The sequence below is a fragment of the Podarcis liolepis genome (genome assembly GCF_965112155.1).
Source record: "Podarcis liolepis genome assembly, chromosome: 7".
NCBI classification, from domain to species: Eukaryota; Metazoa; Chordata; class Lepidosauria; order Squamata; family Lacertidae; genus Podarcis; species Podarcis liolepis.
In genome coordinates this window covers 46,108,165-46,124,465 of record NC_139561.1, presented here as the reverse complement: position 1 = coordinate 46,124,465, position 16,301 = coordinate 46,108,165, and the positions used below count along the sequence as shown (strand labels likewise).

The following is a 16,301-nucleotide window of genomic DNA, read 5'->3' as shown; positions in this document are numbered from 1 at the left end:
CTCTGTGTGTCTCTGTGTGTGTGAGGCATCGTTCTCCTCTTGCTTCCCACTCCCAGCGCCCCTGCCTCTCCTGCGACTTTAGGATTGATACTGTGTGTGTGTGAGAGAGAGAGGGGAGATCGTTCTCCTTCTCTTGCTTCCCACTCCCAGCGCCCCTGCCTCTCCTGCGACTTTAGGATTGATACTGTGTGTGTGTGAGAGAGAGGGGGGGGATCGTTCTCCTTCTCTTGCTTCCCACTCCCAGCGCCCCTGCCTCTCCTGCGACTTTAGGATTGATACTCTGTGTGTCTGTGTGTGTGAGAGGGATTGTTCTCCTCCTCCTGCTTCCTGTTCACTCCCCCAGTGCCCCTGCGACTTTAGGGCAACTTTAGCATGGATCCACATGGATCCTCAGGATTTTTGCATTGGGCTACCCCAAACTCACCGTCAGATCACATGTCTGTGGCCACAGCATGAACCACAAAAATCATACATCCACTGTTTTGTTTAGAATATTTTTTTCTTGTTTTCCTCCTCTAAAAACTACGTGCGTGTTATGGTCTGGTGCGTGTTATAGAGCGAAAAATACGGTATATAGTTGTTATTCCATGAAATGAATAGGTCTTTAAAAGCCTTCTTTAAAAACAAAAAAAATCAATAGCTCCCTAAATATCAAAATGTGTGGCATTTGTCTAATTTTAGTTGGTAACTCAGATTAGTTACATTTCACTATTCTAATTAGTGTTGTGTGTAATTTTGTTCATAGATCAGCATTAAACTTATATTTTTAATTATGTGTAGATCTCCCCAGAAAAAGGAACCAGTGTTCCAACACACATTGACCTGTAAGAAATCTGCTTAGCTAGCACTTTTGAGAACAAGTTTTTCCCTTTTGCACTTTTTTCAGGATTGAGAAGACCCTTACATTGTGTATCACTCTGAGACTGCGTTTGTGAGAAGGCACAATAGTGACACAAGACAAAAACAACTAACAGACAGGCTAGGTCATATAAAGCAACCAGAAGGGATCTCTGCCACACAGAGCAGCTAGAAGGAAGTTTTAATATTTTCAGCAGAACTTGTTGCATTTATTGAAATTGAAGTTCATCTATTCAGGTATTTGGATTGCCCGTGGTGCTGGTTTCCCATTGGAGTGAGGACAATAACATTGTGCTTTCACCAGGGAAGGGTTTCCCCATCAAGGTTTACAAAAGTGCCAGTGTTTTTCTCTGAGAGACACGAAAGGGTGTTTAGGATCTCTTTCACACCCTCATCCACTTTCACTGGAGCTAGTATATCCTGGAAAAGGAGAACAGGTAAGTGATATATCTCTTGCACTGTGCAAATATGTAATGATGACAAATGGGTGAAAGCAACACACTATTATTTATTTTATTATTTGTCCATTTCTATACCACCCTTCATCCAAGGATCACAGGGCAGTCTGCACTTGCACCAAGTTCACGTATCAAGGGCAACCAGAGAAGCATTCTCTTGACAAATGCTTCAACATTCAAACTCCGGGCATTTTGGAAGCAACGGATATCTGCCACTGGGCTGGTGTTTGCCAGGCACAGAGTTTAGAACATGTGTGATCCGCTGCTTCTTGAAAATACTGAAGTTTTGGATTTAGAAGGTTTTAACAATGTATTTGGATGGCATGCATATTTGTGGTATGATAAGGTAAAAGCACATAAAGCATTTAAAAATCATATTGTTAGAAAAGCATTGTTTAATGTTTGGATAAGATATAAGGATTTGTTAGGGGGGAAAACCCCAAGATGGTTGTCACCAATGGAAGCGAAGGCACAGAAAAAACTCAATATGGAGGCCAAATGGCTGAAATACTGGGAAATTCTGGAACAAGATGGAGAGAGAATAAAATTGCAGAGCTTTGAAAAATTGAAAAACAAAGTGTGAGATTGGCTCCATTACTATCAAATAATGGAGGCATACAAATTGGACAAAAAAGTTGGTTTCCAGGTGGAAAAATCAAAATTGGAAACAGAATTGTTAGATCCAAAAACTAAGAATTTGTCAAGAATGTATAACTTGCTGTTGAAATGGAACACTCAGGATGAAACTGTGAAATCAGCTATGATTAAATGGGCACAAGATGTTGGACATAACATAATGATGGCTGACTGGGAACGGTTATGGACCACAGGTATGAAATTTACGGCATGTAATGCCTTAAGAAAAAATTTAATGAAAATGATTTATAGGTGGTATATGACACCAGTTAAGCTTCAAAAAATCTACCATTTGCCCGATAATAAATGTTGGAAATGTAATGAGACTGAAGGTACATTCTTTCACCTTTGGTGGACGTGCCCAAGGATTAAGGCATTCTGGGAGATGATTTATAATGAAATGAAAAAGGTATTTAAGTATACCTTCCTTAAGAAACCAGAGGCCTTTCTCCTGGGCATGGTCGGCCAATTGGTGTTAAAGAAGGATAGAACTTTTTTTATGTATACAACAACAGCAGCAAGAATACTCATCGTGAAATATTGGAAGACACAAGATTTACCCACCAGGGAAGAATGGCAGATGAAGTTGATGGACTATATGGAACTGGCGGAAATGACTGGCAGAATCGGAGACCAGGGAGAAGAGTCAGTGGAAGAAGACTGGAAAAAGTTTAAAGACTATTTACAGAAATACTGTAAAATTAATGAATGTTAGAAAAATGATGGAACGAAGTTAAATGGCTTTAGTAGAAATGTCATAAGGAATTAAGTATAAATAGATTAATAGAGCATTAAAGGGAAAAATAAGGTTAGAATGTGTTAAAACAATTATAGGATAGAAAACAGAGGATGATGGAAAGGAATTGCTGAAACAATTAATAGAAGTGGAATACAAAAAGGGAGGTGCGAGGAGGTCATGGAAATTAGTGAAAGAAAGATAAGATATTGAAATTAGATTGTGTTTTAAATGGGTTTTGTTTTGTTAGTTGTATGTTAGTGTTTTGCAGTGGGTTTTTTTTTTTTGTATTGTATTGTATTATTGTATGTTTTTTCTTTTTTGGTTTTTTGTAGCTGTAATGGTTCTAGGGGTTGCTCGTGCGTAAATCGGCACCACCACTGGCTGGGTTACCTGGGTGAACTCTCACTGTCCGGACAGCCATTCACCCGTGGCTGTCTCAATCACTGGCAGAATCCGTCAGTGAGCGTTTCTTGAACTTCTTCCAGCATAAAAGTTCTTTGACGCCTAGTCGCCGCCTACTCTCCCTGCGCAGAAGCCTTCTGCGCAAGGAGGGTGTGGGCAGCGGAGGACCAGTGCTCTCCCCGCCGGTCTCCGGCGAAGAGTCATGGAGCCACCTCGCCGATTCCCCCATCTGCCCCCCTTCTCCACTGGTGCTACGCTGATTTCCTTCCCCAGAAGATAGGCTGCTTCTCTCCCTCCCGGGAAGCTCTCTGGCATCTCTCTGGACCCCTCCCTCTCCCTCTGGCTCCGATGGCAGTTCCCTGACAGTAGTGTTGTGTTCAATTTGTTGGAAAACTAATAAATATTATTATAAAAAAGAAAAAGAAAGAAAGAAAAAGTAGAACATGTGTGATCCTAGGGTATAGGGCGGGAACTGAACAGTACAAGTAAGTACAAACTTTTGGGCTGCTAGTTCTTCCTCTACCGCCACCACAGGTGTGTGGTGTGGTGAACCAGCTTATACTCGAGTCAATAAGTTTTCCCAGTTTTTTGTGCTGAAATTAGGTGCCTCGGCTTATATTTGGATTGGCTTATACTCAAGTGTATATGGTATTATCCATTCTGAGCCTCAGTTGGAAGCAGGCCCAGTGTTTCAGTGCATCTGATGACCTCTGGGAAGTGGAGGGCACCATGAACCACTTACTTCAAAATTTCCCATGTCTGTCTGTAACCACCCAGGATGCAGCGCAACACACAGGATCTCGTCTTCAGCAAATCCCAGGGACTGGCACCGTGTGAGCATGTTCAGAGCAGCCTAAGAGAGAAATATGCCAGGAGCAGGAAGGTGGTGAATGATGTTATAGGAATTCTAAGGTATTTTATATATATAAAATAAATGTTCATAAATGTACAAGACAAACACATACATAAGTATATAAACCATGTGTCTGAAATAGTACAGGAGAACAACCCTGAAGCCATTTTGATTCTCCCAAATTGACCTCAGATATATCTCTGCGAGGAGGAAGGAAATGGGGAAAGCTTTCCAATTGTCTTTGGACTGTAGGTGCTTACAGTCTGGCAAGTATCTGTTAAGCTGATATCAGTATGTGTAAGAGATTCAGGAACTAAGTATTTACCATCTCAAAGGAATGGCCAGGCTACCCAGAAAAAGGAAAAGGAGCCCGTGATCGACTGGAACTTCCCGGGGATTGACCTGTTGGACATCCCTGATTTAGATGGATGGGCCTAGGCCAATTTTCCTGTACATGGGGGGGGGGCAGAAAATTTAGTCTGCTCATAGCTGAAATGACTAGGAATATATTTGAAATTTATGAATTCTGACTGTCTGGCCATTTCAATCATACATGTGAGAGCAGGTGATTGTTCTGCTAATGACCGGGGCGGGGGCACACAAAATAATGATAACTCACATTTTTTGAATAGATATCTGTACCCCAATTTCCTGTAGATAAAGGAGGCATGTAGCTCCCAATTTTCTTTGCCTGGGGTACAGATATATCTGTTTAATACAGGAAACAAGATCCATGAGCACTGAGGCTTTAGTAGAAATTTAATTTGGCCAACTTTGTATTACAGTACAGTGGTACCTCAGGTTAAGTACTTAATTCGTTCCGGAGGTCCGTACTTAACCTGAAACTGTTCTTAACCTGAAGCACCACTTTAGCTAATGGGGCCTCCTGCTGCTGCCGCGCCGCCAGAGCACGATTTCTGTTCTCATCCTGAAACAAAGTTCTTAACCTGAGCTACTATTTCTGGGTTAGCGGTGTCTGTAACCTGAAGTGTACTGGCTTTTGGTGAAAACCTTTGAGTTTCTGCCCTTGGGAAATCTGATTTTTTTTTTTATTGACCCCTTACCTTCCTTGAGTCCCTGGTAAGAAAAGCCAATCATGGCTTTATTCAAATGGTGATTAAGCCAAGAGATGCAACACTTTAATAGGCATAATATTAATAGGCATAATAGATGTGCTGAATCATGAACTTTGTATATGTACAGAGGCTATACTAGTTGTTTGACAAAGTTATGCCCTGCACTGGAAACCTTATTCAAATTTATTTATGTAAAATTGGGAACCATTGAGGAAAATGCAGTGAGTACTCCTTTTGTGTGTTTGTGTAAAATTGTAGGTTGCCCTAAATACTATTTTTCTTACAACAATGATATATACATGTTTGTATGCAGTTTTGCCTAATATACACCTTTTTGCACAGCAATATCCCCTAATATAATGTACGTTTATGTAATTCATGAATTTATGCATTTTTGTGCATATTACTTGGCTGGAGACCTGCATTGCAAAATGTGGAGAGGTATTAATTTTGGAGGGTGGCTGTGTTTTGGTTCATGCATTGTTTTGGGAAGTGGGAAGGGCTTTAAAAGCAAATTGAACTGATGTTCTGCCCCACTGGCAGGAGTTAGTTAACAGGAGGCATCTGTAAGAGTAAGGCAGGCCCACGGAACCTGTGATTTTCAAGATATGTCTGGACTGCAACTCCCAATAGCCCCAGTCAGCATGGCCAATGGTCAGGGAAAGGGATTATAGGAGCTACAATCCAACAACATGTGAAGAGCTAAAGGTTCTCCAACCTTCGGCTATGTTACTTTACTTTTTAAAGTAGGAGTGGATCTGGTTAGTGTCAGGAGCTCGTCCTACACTCAAGTAGGATCTGGTAGAGTCACATGCCCGACTGGCATGTTCTCTCCCTCCTGGTCGATCATTCGGGAGCTTCAAAAGCTTTCTTCAGCCCGAACATCACAGTGACCGATGCCAACAGACATCGGCACACTTAGGGATCCACAGAGTCTTCACAGCTTGCATAACAGACCTCAGCAACTCAGCATTTTGGCTAATCTACTTTATTTACATATAAACACACACAGAGCACTGCAACATGGCTCCCTCTCTCTCTCTAGCATCAGACAGCAAAGAGAAAAAAGACAAAGGACAATAGTCCCACTTCATGGAACACAGTAACACAAACATCCTGTCTCCGTCACTTCCCACTCTGTGGACTCAAAACATACATGATCATGTGATAAACAACAATCCCATGACTGCAATCATGGAGCAGGAATTCTAACAGTTAGTGCCTGGATGGGTGACTGCCTGGGAACAACATGGACACTGCCTCAGCAGCATATAACAAATGTAAGAGAGAGAGAAAATACTGGTAATTATTTCTTAAATGTTAGAAATATAAGTTAACAGAGGCTTCCTGTTATTTCAGATTCTACAATGCTGTCAAGGTATGTTTTGATAGTTTGATATACAAAAACAAACAAAAAGGAGGAGGAGCATGGAGTATCTGGCCTCCAACAAGCTGATATCTTTGAGAACAAATGGAGGGCTGTGTGAAAAGCATGATAAAGTGACACTTTCTTCCTACATGTTAGCACAGCTGCCCTTCATTGTTTGCATCCAGAAGCATACCTAGGATCCCTTGTGCTCTTCATGAGGAGCTGTATCGGAAGTGTTGATTGTGCACTTCAGAACTGACACAATACAGGCAGCCATGCGGGGGGGGGCATTGAAACTATTAAGTCCAGGTTCTAAAATCACCTGCACTACTGGCAGATTCAACGGAAAGGTTCACTTCTTGGACTTCCGGGTTAGCGCCATCGGCTAATGGCGGAGTTCCTCTGACCGGAGGAACCCGCTCCGTGAGAACTGGGTCTTCCCGCCGCGGCGAAGGTGGGGACCCTTTAGAAATCCCAGGTGGAGGAAGCCTGGGAACGTGGGATTCGGCAGGGCACCAAGAGCGCCTCCCCTACTCGCGGGGAATCCCATTTTGGGGCTCCGGAGCGAAGTGGGGTGAGCGGCGCGGTGCTGCGAACTGACTACTACTTTCACAGAGTGAAGCCGCACAGCCGTTGCCGGAGAGCGCTGACTTTTTCCTGTGGACAATTGGACTTAAAAGTAACTACCCGTGAGTAAAGTGAAGAATTGGAGTCTTAAAAGCTGAATTTGACAACGAACGGGGGGAGGCTTAAAACAGGAAGTCTGCCTTCCTCTTTTTGTAAATAGTCGGAAGCAAATAGGTTTCAGCTAAAGCCTAGAAAGTCTACTTTAAACGCCCAAATTTCCAGCACAAAAATAGCAAAAAAAAACCCCTTGGAAGCAGGGGAAAAGGGGGGGAGTTTTTGGACGTTATTTGCCTGCAAAAAGAGAGGGAGAAGCTAAATTTCCATTGCTCGGAACCTGGGAACGGCAGCCATTAAAATCGCTGCATTTCAGAGCTCCGCATAGACTGTGAACAGACCGCTTATTTGACTGTCAGTGAAATAGTGAAACTAGAGTGATACATTGTTTCAATTACTTTCTCCTGGCTCAAAAGTTTCAGTTACCTTCTACTGACTTAAAAGTTGAGATTTGATACTAAATATACTGGTGCAATTGTAACTTCAAAAAAGGGGATATTTTGGACTAACATAATATAAACAATAACTATTTCCCTCTAGAGGAGGACTTTGAAATTGCTACAAGGAGTGGAATTTCCCAACTTTAAAGATAAGACTCTGGGACTGTATTTGACCTTGAAGGGCTTAAGTGTTATGGCAGATGGGAAAGAAAAAAATAGATCCCCCAATCCAAGAAAAAACAACAAGGTCTGGGAAGTCTTTTCAAAGAGCCTCTACATCTGGCCCTCCTGCCTCATCTACAGCCGCATTAATGCATTCTAAACCAAAAGGAATGATTTCAGAAGAAGCTCTGGCATTAATTTTGCTCTGAGCAAAATTAATAATTCATTGGAACAAATGAATAAAAAATTGGATCAAAATACACAAAGTATAAATAGTTTGGGACAAAAAGTTAACTCCAATACAGAAGCTATTGAGAAACTGGTTAAGGAGTCCAATTCAACCCGACAGATCGCAGAGGAAGTTAAGGAAAAGGTTGTTGCTGTGGAAGCGAAGGTAACTGAACTGGAAACAGAGAGAGTTCCAGACTTGCAGAAGCAACTTGAGGACCATAAGTCGACGCTTTCTATGATTGAGCTCAAGGAGAAACAGACAAACCTGAGGATTAGAGCTGTACCTGAACTAGAAAAAGACTCTCTCGTAGACTATCTTACGGAGGAATTTGCAGCCCACTGGGACTTGGATTTGGAAAAAGAGGAGCTTAAAATTGTGAGAGCCTTCAGACTCGGAAGAGGAGGGAAGAAGGAGAAGAACAGAATAAGAGACTGTTTGATTACCCTTCGCTCTAAAGAAGAGAGGGATAAAATTTTGGGTTGGCACTATGAGAAGACTCTGGTAATACATCAGTCAAGAGTGGAAATATTTAAAGATATCCCCAAACACCTTTTGGACCTCAGGTTCAACTTTGGAGATCTGGTTGCTTTGTTGAGAAGGAACAAAATCAATTTCAGGTGGGAATTCCCTCAAGGCCTATCCTTTAGTTTCAAAGGAAGGAAAATAAAAATAAGATCAGTAGAAGATAAAACAAAGTTCCTGTATAATCACGAAGAAGATCTACAGAAGGGAATTGGAAAAGAGCCAACAACATTGGACAGAGGATCACCAGACAGAGGACCGGAGCAAAGAGCACTGGAGAGAATACCACCAAACAGGGGAACGCTGGACATATCGACATTATCTTTTGGATTGGACCCCCCCAGTGAACACACCAACACTACTTTGGGGGCAGTTGGGGGGGCAGTTGGGGGGGTATCAAAGTAACCACAGGATGGCGCTGCAGGTCTTGAGCTGGAATGTGAATGGACTGAACAGCCCAGAAAAAAGGCGGAGAGTATTTCATTTATTGAAAAAAGAGCAATTGGACTTGATTTGTTTACAAGAAACACATGTGACAAGGTTACATAGGAAGTTATTGAGTAACAAAAAATTAGGCCAAGAATTTATTTCATCGGATAAAGTTAAAAAAAAGTTCCCTGACATATTAGACCGTTAAGATAAATTATAGAACAAAAATTGAGAAAGATGGAAAGAATTTGCTGAAACAATTAACTGAACTAGAATACAAAAAAGGCAGGTGTGAGGAGGTCGATGAAACAAGTAAATGAAAGGTAAAGATATGGAATATTGGATGTGTGTTTGAGTGTTATTGTTTCTTTTTGTTGTATTGTTGTATTGTCTTTCTATGTTTTTCTTTTTATGTATTGTAATCTATGTTTTGTTAAATTTTTTATTGCTTTCTTTTTTCTTTTTTCTGTAATTTTTAAACTTCTAATAAATATCTTTTAAAAAAAACAAAACCAGAAAGGTTCACTTCTTTTTTTAAACAAGGAGCATCAAGTGGATGCTCCAACCCACAAAAGCTTTTGCCCCTGCACCCAGAAGTGCTGGAGGCGTGCTTCTCTCCTTCTCTCCTCGACCGTTGCTGCTGCTCCCAAGTCAGGCAGCCTCCCATTGAAATCAGGCAGCTGACAGGGACAACCCCAGCAAAAGCCAGACCCCGCCGCCACCGCCCAGTGCCACGGCAGCACTGAGTGGCTGAGATGTGCTGCCACTGGAGCCCTGGAGGGGGGTGGGGAGTGTGAGAGGTGGAAGAAGAGGAGAGAGGTGCATCTGCTAAATCCTGCCTGGAGTTTGAGTCCTTTCTGGTCTGAGTGTGCCCCTGGCAGGGGTCAGCTTTGCCAACCGCTCAGTGCACCCCTCTTTGCATCACCATAAAATACCTCTGTACCTTGCTGCAGCGGTAGTTGATGGTATGTCCCATTTCCCATCCAAGTAGATTTGTAATGGAACCACCTTCACTGGACATGTTGACAACGGCAGCTTTGCTGCAGCTCATTCCTTTCTGGGGGCTTTCCCGAGATGCCTTCCTCAGCAAGGGCAGGAATGCCTGGAGAAGGAGTGGAATGAAGGGACAACCTTATACTATGTGGGGAGACCTGGTCCTCCTTTATTATAATTATTATTTAATAAATTTATATACCACCCTTCATCCAAAGATCACAGGGCAGTTTACACTGTAAAACACAAAATTCATAATATTAAAATCCTAATAAAAATAATAAAAATAATAATAAAACACAAACTTAAAAGGCCATAGATTGTTTAACAGCCAAAGGCCTGGTTGAAGGAGAATGTTTTCTCCTGGCTCCTAAAGGTATGTGATGAGGGTGCTGGGCAAGCCACCCTGGAGAGATCATTCCACAAACTAGGAGCCACCCTTCAGACCTCTCGTGGAGGGGGCACATGAAGAAGGGTCTCAGATCATGATTGCAGAATCCAGGTAGGTTCATACTGAGAGGCAGTCTTTGAGGTATTGCTGGCCTGAGTCATTTAAGGCACTTTGAATTGGGTCTGGGAACTAATTGGCAGTCAGTGCAGTCAGGCCAGGATTGGTGTTATATGCACTGGCAAAGGAACAGGGGTGCGGGGCAAGTGCACCACCCCCAGCGGCACGATCCCGGTGAGGTGCCATCATGGCTGCCCCCCCCCACTGGGTGCCACACCCCCGGGACGCGTGCCACGCCCCTGTGGGCAGCATGCCATGCCCCTGGGACATGCGCCACGCCCCTGGGATGCACACCAGCCATGCCTCGCCTGCTCTCCGCCCCCCCCCCCCCACTGATTATATGCTGAGACTGTCTTGGCCCAGTGAACAAGCCAAATGAATTCTTCAACAGCTGAAGTTTCCAAACTGTCTTCAGAGGCAGCCCCACATGAGCCTCAAGTGACAGCAATGGATCAAGGAGTACCCCCAAGCTACATACCTGCTCCTTCCAGAGGAAGTGTAACCCCATCAAGAGCTGCCCCCCTCCCATTCTTCTGGTCTAGGGAATTACCCACTAACAGTGCCTAAGTTGTATCTGAATTGAGCTTCAGTTTGTTGGCTCTCATTCAGTCCATCACTGAAGCAAAACAACAGACCAGCCCATCCACTGCCACATCAGTGTCAGTTGAACATCTGTCTTTTGTTCAGCTGTTAAAGGTCCTGTACATTCGAGAAATCAAGCCAATTTATTTCATGAAATTTCTATACTGCTCAAGTGTAAAAACTAAACAAAAAAACACTCTGCAAACAATGAACTCATCACCAGAAAACACTTGCATAAATCATTCTGTTCTCCATAACTTAAGAGCTCTACAACATGCTGAGGAATGCCTATGAAGAAGCATGTATCCAGGGATAGCCTTACCTGAGTGACTACCATGGGCCCAATCACATTGGTCCTATACACCTCAGACATACTCTCTGGTGTCTCATCTTCCATAGAAGCTGGCCTTACAATCCCAGCATTGTTTATCAGAAGATTCAACCCGGCTCCTTTCAGACACTCAGTGACTCTGGCTGCAGCAGCCTTGATGCTGTTAGGCTCACAAGTGTCTATAGTAACAAAGAAATTATTGTAAAGGTGATTCTGCTGAACCGAGTTAACCAGTAACTAGTAAGGTCTAACAAGGTTGAACATCCATCTTAAGGGCAGAAATGACTCAGTAATATACAATGGAACCTCGGCTCCCAAATGCCTTGGGAGCTGAATGTTCTGACTCCCGAATGTGATTGTTCTGGTTATCGAATGTTCTTTGGAAGCCGAACGTCCGGTGCAGATTCCAATTGGCTGTTGGAAGCTCCTGCAGCCAATCAGAAGCAGTGTCTTGGTTCCCGAACCATTTTGGGAGTCAAATGGACTCCTGAAATGGATTAAGTTCAGAAACTGAGGTTCTACTGTACATGATTTATTAATAGCTGTTACATTTTATTTTCTTTTATTTTATTTGCTAAGTATGTTAGTTGCATTTGATATGTCAGGCCTGGATATGTTTGCTAAATAAAGCAAACTTCCAATTACACTTCTGTATTTGTCAATATCCTCAAATTATTTTTAATCATCTTGCTTTTGATATTTGAGAGTCATTGGAGTAGCAACTAGATTACAATTATCTATGCCATTTGACTCTAGCAGAGCCTGAATTTTACTGCTTTGACTAATCAGAAAGAGCCTAATTCATCTCTGTCTATTTGCATGCCTAGGTAATTGTTCACTGTATCTAAATTTTTAATTTCAAATTGTGTTTTCAAACCTTTTTCAAACTTGTTTTTCTGCTTATCTGAATCATAAATCAATAAAAGATCATCAACATAAACCACCAAATAAGTAATTCCATCAGTGTCTCTACAAGTGTACAGACATTGATCAGCTTTGCTTTGCTCAAATCCAAGATTTTTCAACACACTGTCTAATTTCTTGTTCCAGCATCTAGCTGCCTGTTTCAAACCATAAATGGACCTTTTCAGTTTGCATACCAGATCTGGATCTTTCACAAAACCCTGTGGTTGAATCATGTATATTCCTTCTTCAAGTTCACCATATAAAAATGCAGTTTTGATATCAAAATGTGAAACCTTCATTTTCTTTTTTGCTGCTATTTTTAACAATAGCCTAACATTAGGATATGTTACAGGAGCAAAAATTGATTCATCGTCTTCATTGTGCTTTTGTGCAAAACCCCTTGCAACTAATCTAGCTCTAAATATCTGTACTTGAGCTTCTTCCTTTTTTTAATTTTAAACACCCATTTGGAACTGATGGGTTTTCTCCCTTCAGGTAAAGGCACAAGTTCCCAAGTTTCATTTTTATGCGTTGCCTTCATTTCTTCCGTATCTCTTTGTTGTTTGTGCAGGAGCATGAATAGTGGTTGATTGTGTAGCAGCTTGTTTTAAAATTCCATACATTTTAATTAGGAGGAACTGCATTTAAGAAGAGGAGAAAGGTTGGTCTACTTCATTGTCTCTCGAGGCAGATGGATCCTGCCCCCAAAAGAGAGCAGGAACCTGGGAAAGACATGGGAACTGCAAACTACAAATGAGGAACCAATACAAATGAAACAGAGATCCTGTAAAATGGCCTTAAATGACAGCACCTTTCTCCATTAAGGAGAGAGAATCAAGGGGATAAGAGGCACATACCCAGTGGGTTGATAACCACTCCCTCATGCTTGGCAGCCAAATTCTTCAAGGCCTGAAAGATAACAAAACACAGCAATGTGGACTGAATTGTTTGAAACAATGTAGGAAGTGTTACAGAAATTACGGGGGTGGGGAGGGGCACATCTTTAAAATTGTTAAATGTTATAAATATTATGCCTGAATCTATCCTTTCGACAACAGCTCAGGGAAGATACCTAGCTTTATAAATCATATAAAATCAACCCATTTGCCAATTTCCTCCATTCCAACGCCATTTTGCCCTTGGAAAAAGGACCCTTTTCCCTGCCACCTCCCGCCATAATTCCTCAAGCGTGAGGACATGTACAAACACCCCACCCAGGGGAGACAATTGCTGAGCTGGTTGTTGGCCAAGGAAAACCAAATCTCATCACCGAACTTGCCCCGGGATGCAGACATGCAAAGATAGTTCTACAGTGGTACCTGGGGTTACATACGCATCAGGTTACACACTCCGCTAACCCAGAAATAGTGCTTCAGGTTAAGAACTTTGCTTCAGGATAAGAACAGAAATTGGGCTCCGGCGGCGCGGCAGCAGCAGGAGGCCCCATTAGCTAAAGTGGTACTTCAGGTTAAGAACAGTTTCAGGTTAAGTACAGACCTCCGGAACGAATTAAGTACTTAACCCGAGGTACCACTGTATTGTGCTTTGGTGAAGGGTACTTAAGAGGTGTTTGCCTATGCTAATCGTATACCTGGATCTTGTCCTGACATGTCTGCTTATGTTAATCTTGTAGAACCCTCCCCTTTCTGACATTTTAGTGAGGTAGTAATGATGTAGCAATGTTACTGTACGAACTGTATTCTGGGATATGGTGGGAAAGTTTTAAAAGTCAATGTCGCCCCATGTGTGGGGTTCACTCACTGCTGTTTGAACCTGTTGTGCAACAATAAAGGATCTAAGTCTACTGACTGCTGTTTTGCTCCAACTTACTTGGCTGGAATTTCCTTCTTTTACTGACCACATGGACCCGTGGGGGATGTACCCAGAATTTTCCTTATCAGAAGCAAAGAGTTTAAAAGCACTCCCTAGCAGGTGTCTTTGTTGCTGTTGTAATGGATTTGTATTGAGCTGTCTGCTTCTTCTCCCAGTACATAAATGTTCTTCAAAACTCCCACACTATTGACTCTGCACTGGGAGAGTCCTCTCAGGCTACTGTCTCTGTCCTGGTACCCATTTTTCAACAGCAGAATTTAGTACTTTCCTCTATGGAATGGGGAGGTTTCCCACTCCGTACCTTTCTGATATCATAGAATCGTAGAATGGTAGAATTGGAAGGGACCCCAAGGATGATCTAGTCCAACCCCCTGCAATGCAGGAATGTGCAACAGTCCCATATGAGGATTGAACCTGCAACCCTGGCATTATCAGCACCATGCTGTAACCAACTGAGCTACAGAAGCTGCCATGCCACCCTGTGCTTTTCCCAGGCTCTTGCTGGCAAGGGTTGCTGCTCTTCTCTCTCCTTTGCCTGCAGTAAGAAATCTAGTCTCTTCCCCCTTCCTATGCTCCATAGCTGGATAAAAATGCAAACCCTGGAATAAAAGAAAGACAGGGATAGTGTTGTAAACAAAAATCTGCCCTTTTTTCCCTTATGGGGTATCCAAGAGCCCGTATAGAGTACTTACATAGGTTCCCTATTGGTAGGAGAAAATAACAGAGGTCAACCAGAGAATATTGAGAAGCAAAGCAGCTAGTAAGCCTGATCTTTATTGATCTGTTGCAACAGGGTCCTCACTCACCACATGCAGGAGAGAGGAGGAACCCAGAACAATGGCGCTCAAGGCCTTATATTGTTATTTAGTCGTTTAGTCATGTCCAACTCTTCGTGACCCCATGGACCAGAGCACGCCAAGCACTCCTGTCTTCCACTGCCTCCCGCAGTTTGGTCAAACTCATGCTGGCCTTATATAGACATTTTAAATTCCCTGCCCTGGAGCTCAAGACCACCCCTCCATACATCATACATACATCACAGAAGGGGTGTAACCTAAGACCACCCCCCAGATACATCATACCTACATCCCAGAAAAGACGGTCTACAGCAGAAATCTGAGTGACTTGTTTATCTAGTCTGACAGGTTACCTGTTTAATGGTCACTTGATTGGATTGCCTGGGGAGCCTGGCCAGTCTTTTGTAATAATAAATACTTAGTTCCTGAGCCAGGTCATAGGCCCACACCATATTCATATCTTAAATGTGCCCTTAAGACAGGATTTGTGAAGGAAAAAGACAATGGGGAGGTTTCCCACTTTGACCTTGCAGAGAAATAATTGAGGTCAATTTGTTCAGGACTTTTTTTCTGTGGGGTTTTCAGACATATGGTTTATATATTTATGTACAGTGGTACCTCGGCTTACATACGCTTCAGGTTACATACGCTTCAGGTTACAGACTCCGCTAACCCAGAAACATTACCTCGGGTTAAGAACTTTGCTTCAGGATGAGAACAGAAATCGTGCTCCGGTAGCGCGGTGGCAGCGGGAGGCCCCATTAGCTAAAGTAGTGCTTCAGGTTAAGAACAGTTTCAGGTTAAGAATGGACCTCTGGAACGAATTAAGTACTTAACCCAAGGTATCACTGTACATGTTTGCTTGGTACATTTATGAACATTTATTACATATCTAAGACCTTAAAATTCTTATCACAATAGAAAAAAACTACCTGACCTGGTCTCTGATACACACACCATCCAAGTTTTTTCTCTATGGGGATGTATATCTTGATTTGTTGTTGCTCTGCAGAAGTGCCTGAACAACAGAAAGCTTAAGAAATCTTATCAGACAGCTCCACATAAACCCTAGGCACAATTTCCCTGGCATCAGAGGGAATTCACTAGTTTAGGCACCCATTCTACAGGATTGCTGGCCCTTCCCTGGAGCTCACCTGAGCACCTGGCCCCTCTGGGTCCCGACAAGTGGCAAAGATCCATTCTGGTCTGTTGCTTTTCTCCACCAGCTGCTTGACCAGTTCTAAGCCAATGCCCCGGTTGGACCCAGTCACCAGGATGGAACGTGCATTCAGCATAGACATCTTCTAATGGATGAAACGTTTTGCTTGCCTAAGTCCCCAGCTCATCTGCTGCAGTTCACACAAATGATTGTCCTCCTAAACCAGGTCTCCTAAACCAGGTCTGCTTTGCCAGCTGCTGGCAGCACAACAAAAAGAAAGAGGAACCAGTTTAGTGTACAATACCTCTACAAACAAGTCAAAGCAAGATGAGTCA

General features: G+C 42.7%; 1 protein-coding gene and 1 long non-coding RNA gene across 2 annotated transcripts in view; one reads left to right on the top strand and one right to left on the bottom strand.

Annotated features, from left to right (window-relative positions):
• Positions 1-9,793, top strand: part of LOC310712134 — an 11,948-nt gene extending 2,155 nt beyond the window's left edge. Inside the window, exons 3-6 of the long non-coding RNA XR_014528771.1 lie at positions 887-1,568; positions 3,534-4,005; positions 6,382-6,741; positions 9,378-9,793. This is a non-coding gene — a long non-coding RNA (uncharacterized lncRNA). The remainder of the gene's footprint in view (positions 1-886; positions 1,569-3,533; positions 4,006-6,381; positions 6,742-9,377) is intronic.
• On the bottom strand, positions 1,008-16,301 carry LOC310712129 (C-signal-like). Its single transcript, XM_083514845.1, has 6 exons — positions 15,962-16,301; positions 13,035-13,086; positions 11,263-11,450; positions 9,801-9,959; positions 3,836-3,946; positions 1,008-1,278 (listed from the first exon to the last, which is right to left on the bottom strand). Exons 1-6 carry the CDS (start codon positions 16,106-16,108, stop codon positions 1,156-1,158), a joined length of 780 nt encoding a protein of 259 aa, XP_083370971.1. The 5' UTR covers positions 16,109-16,301; the 3' UTR covers positions 1,008-1,155.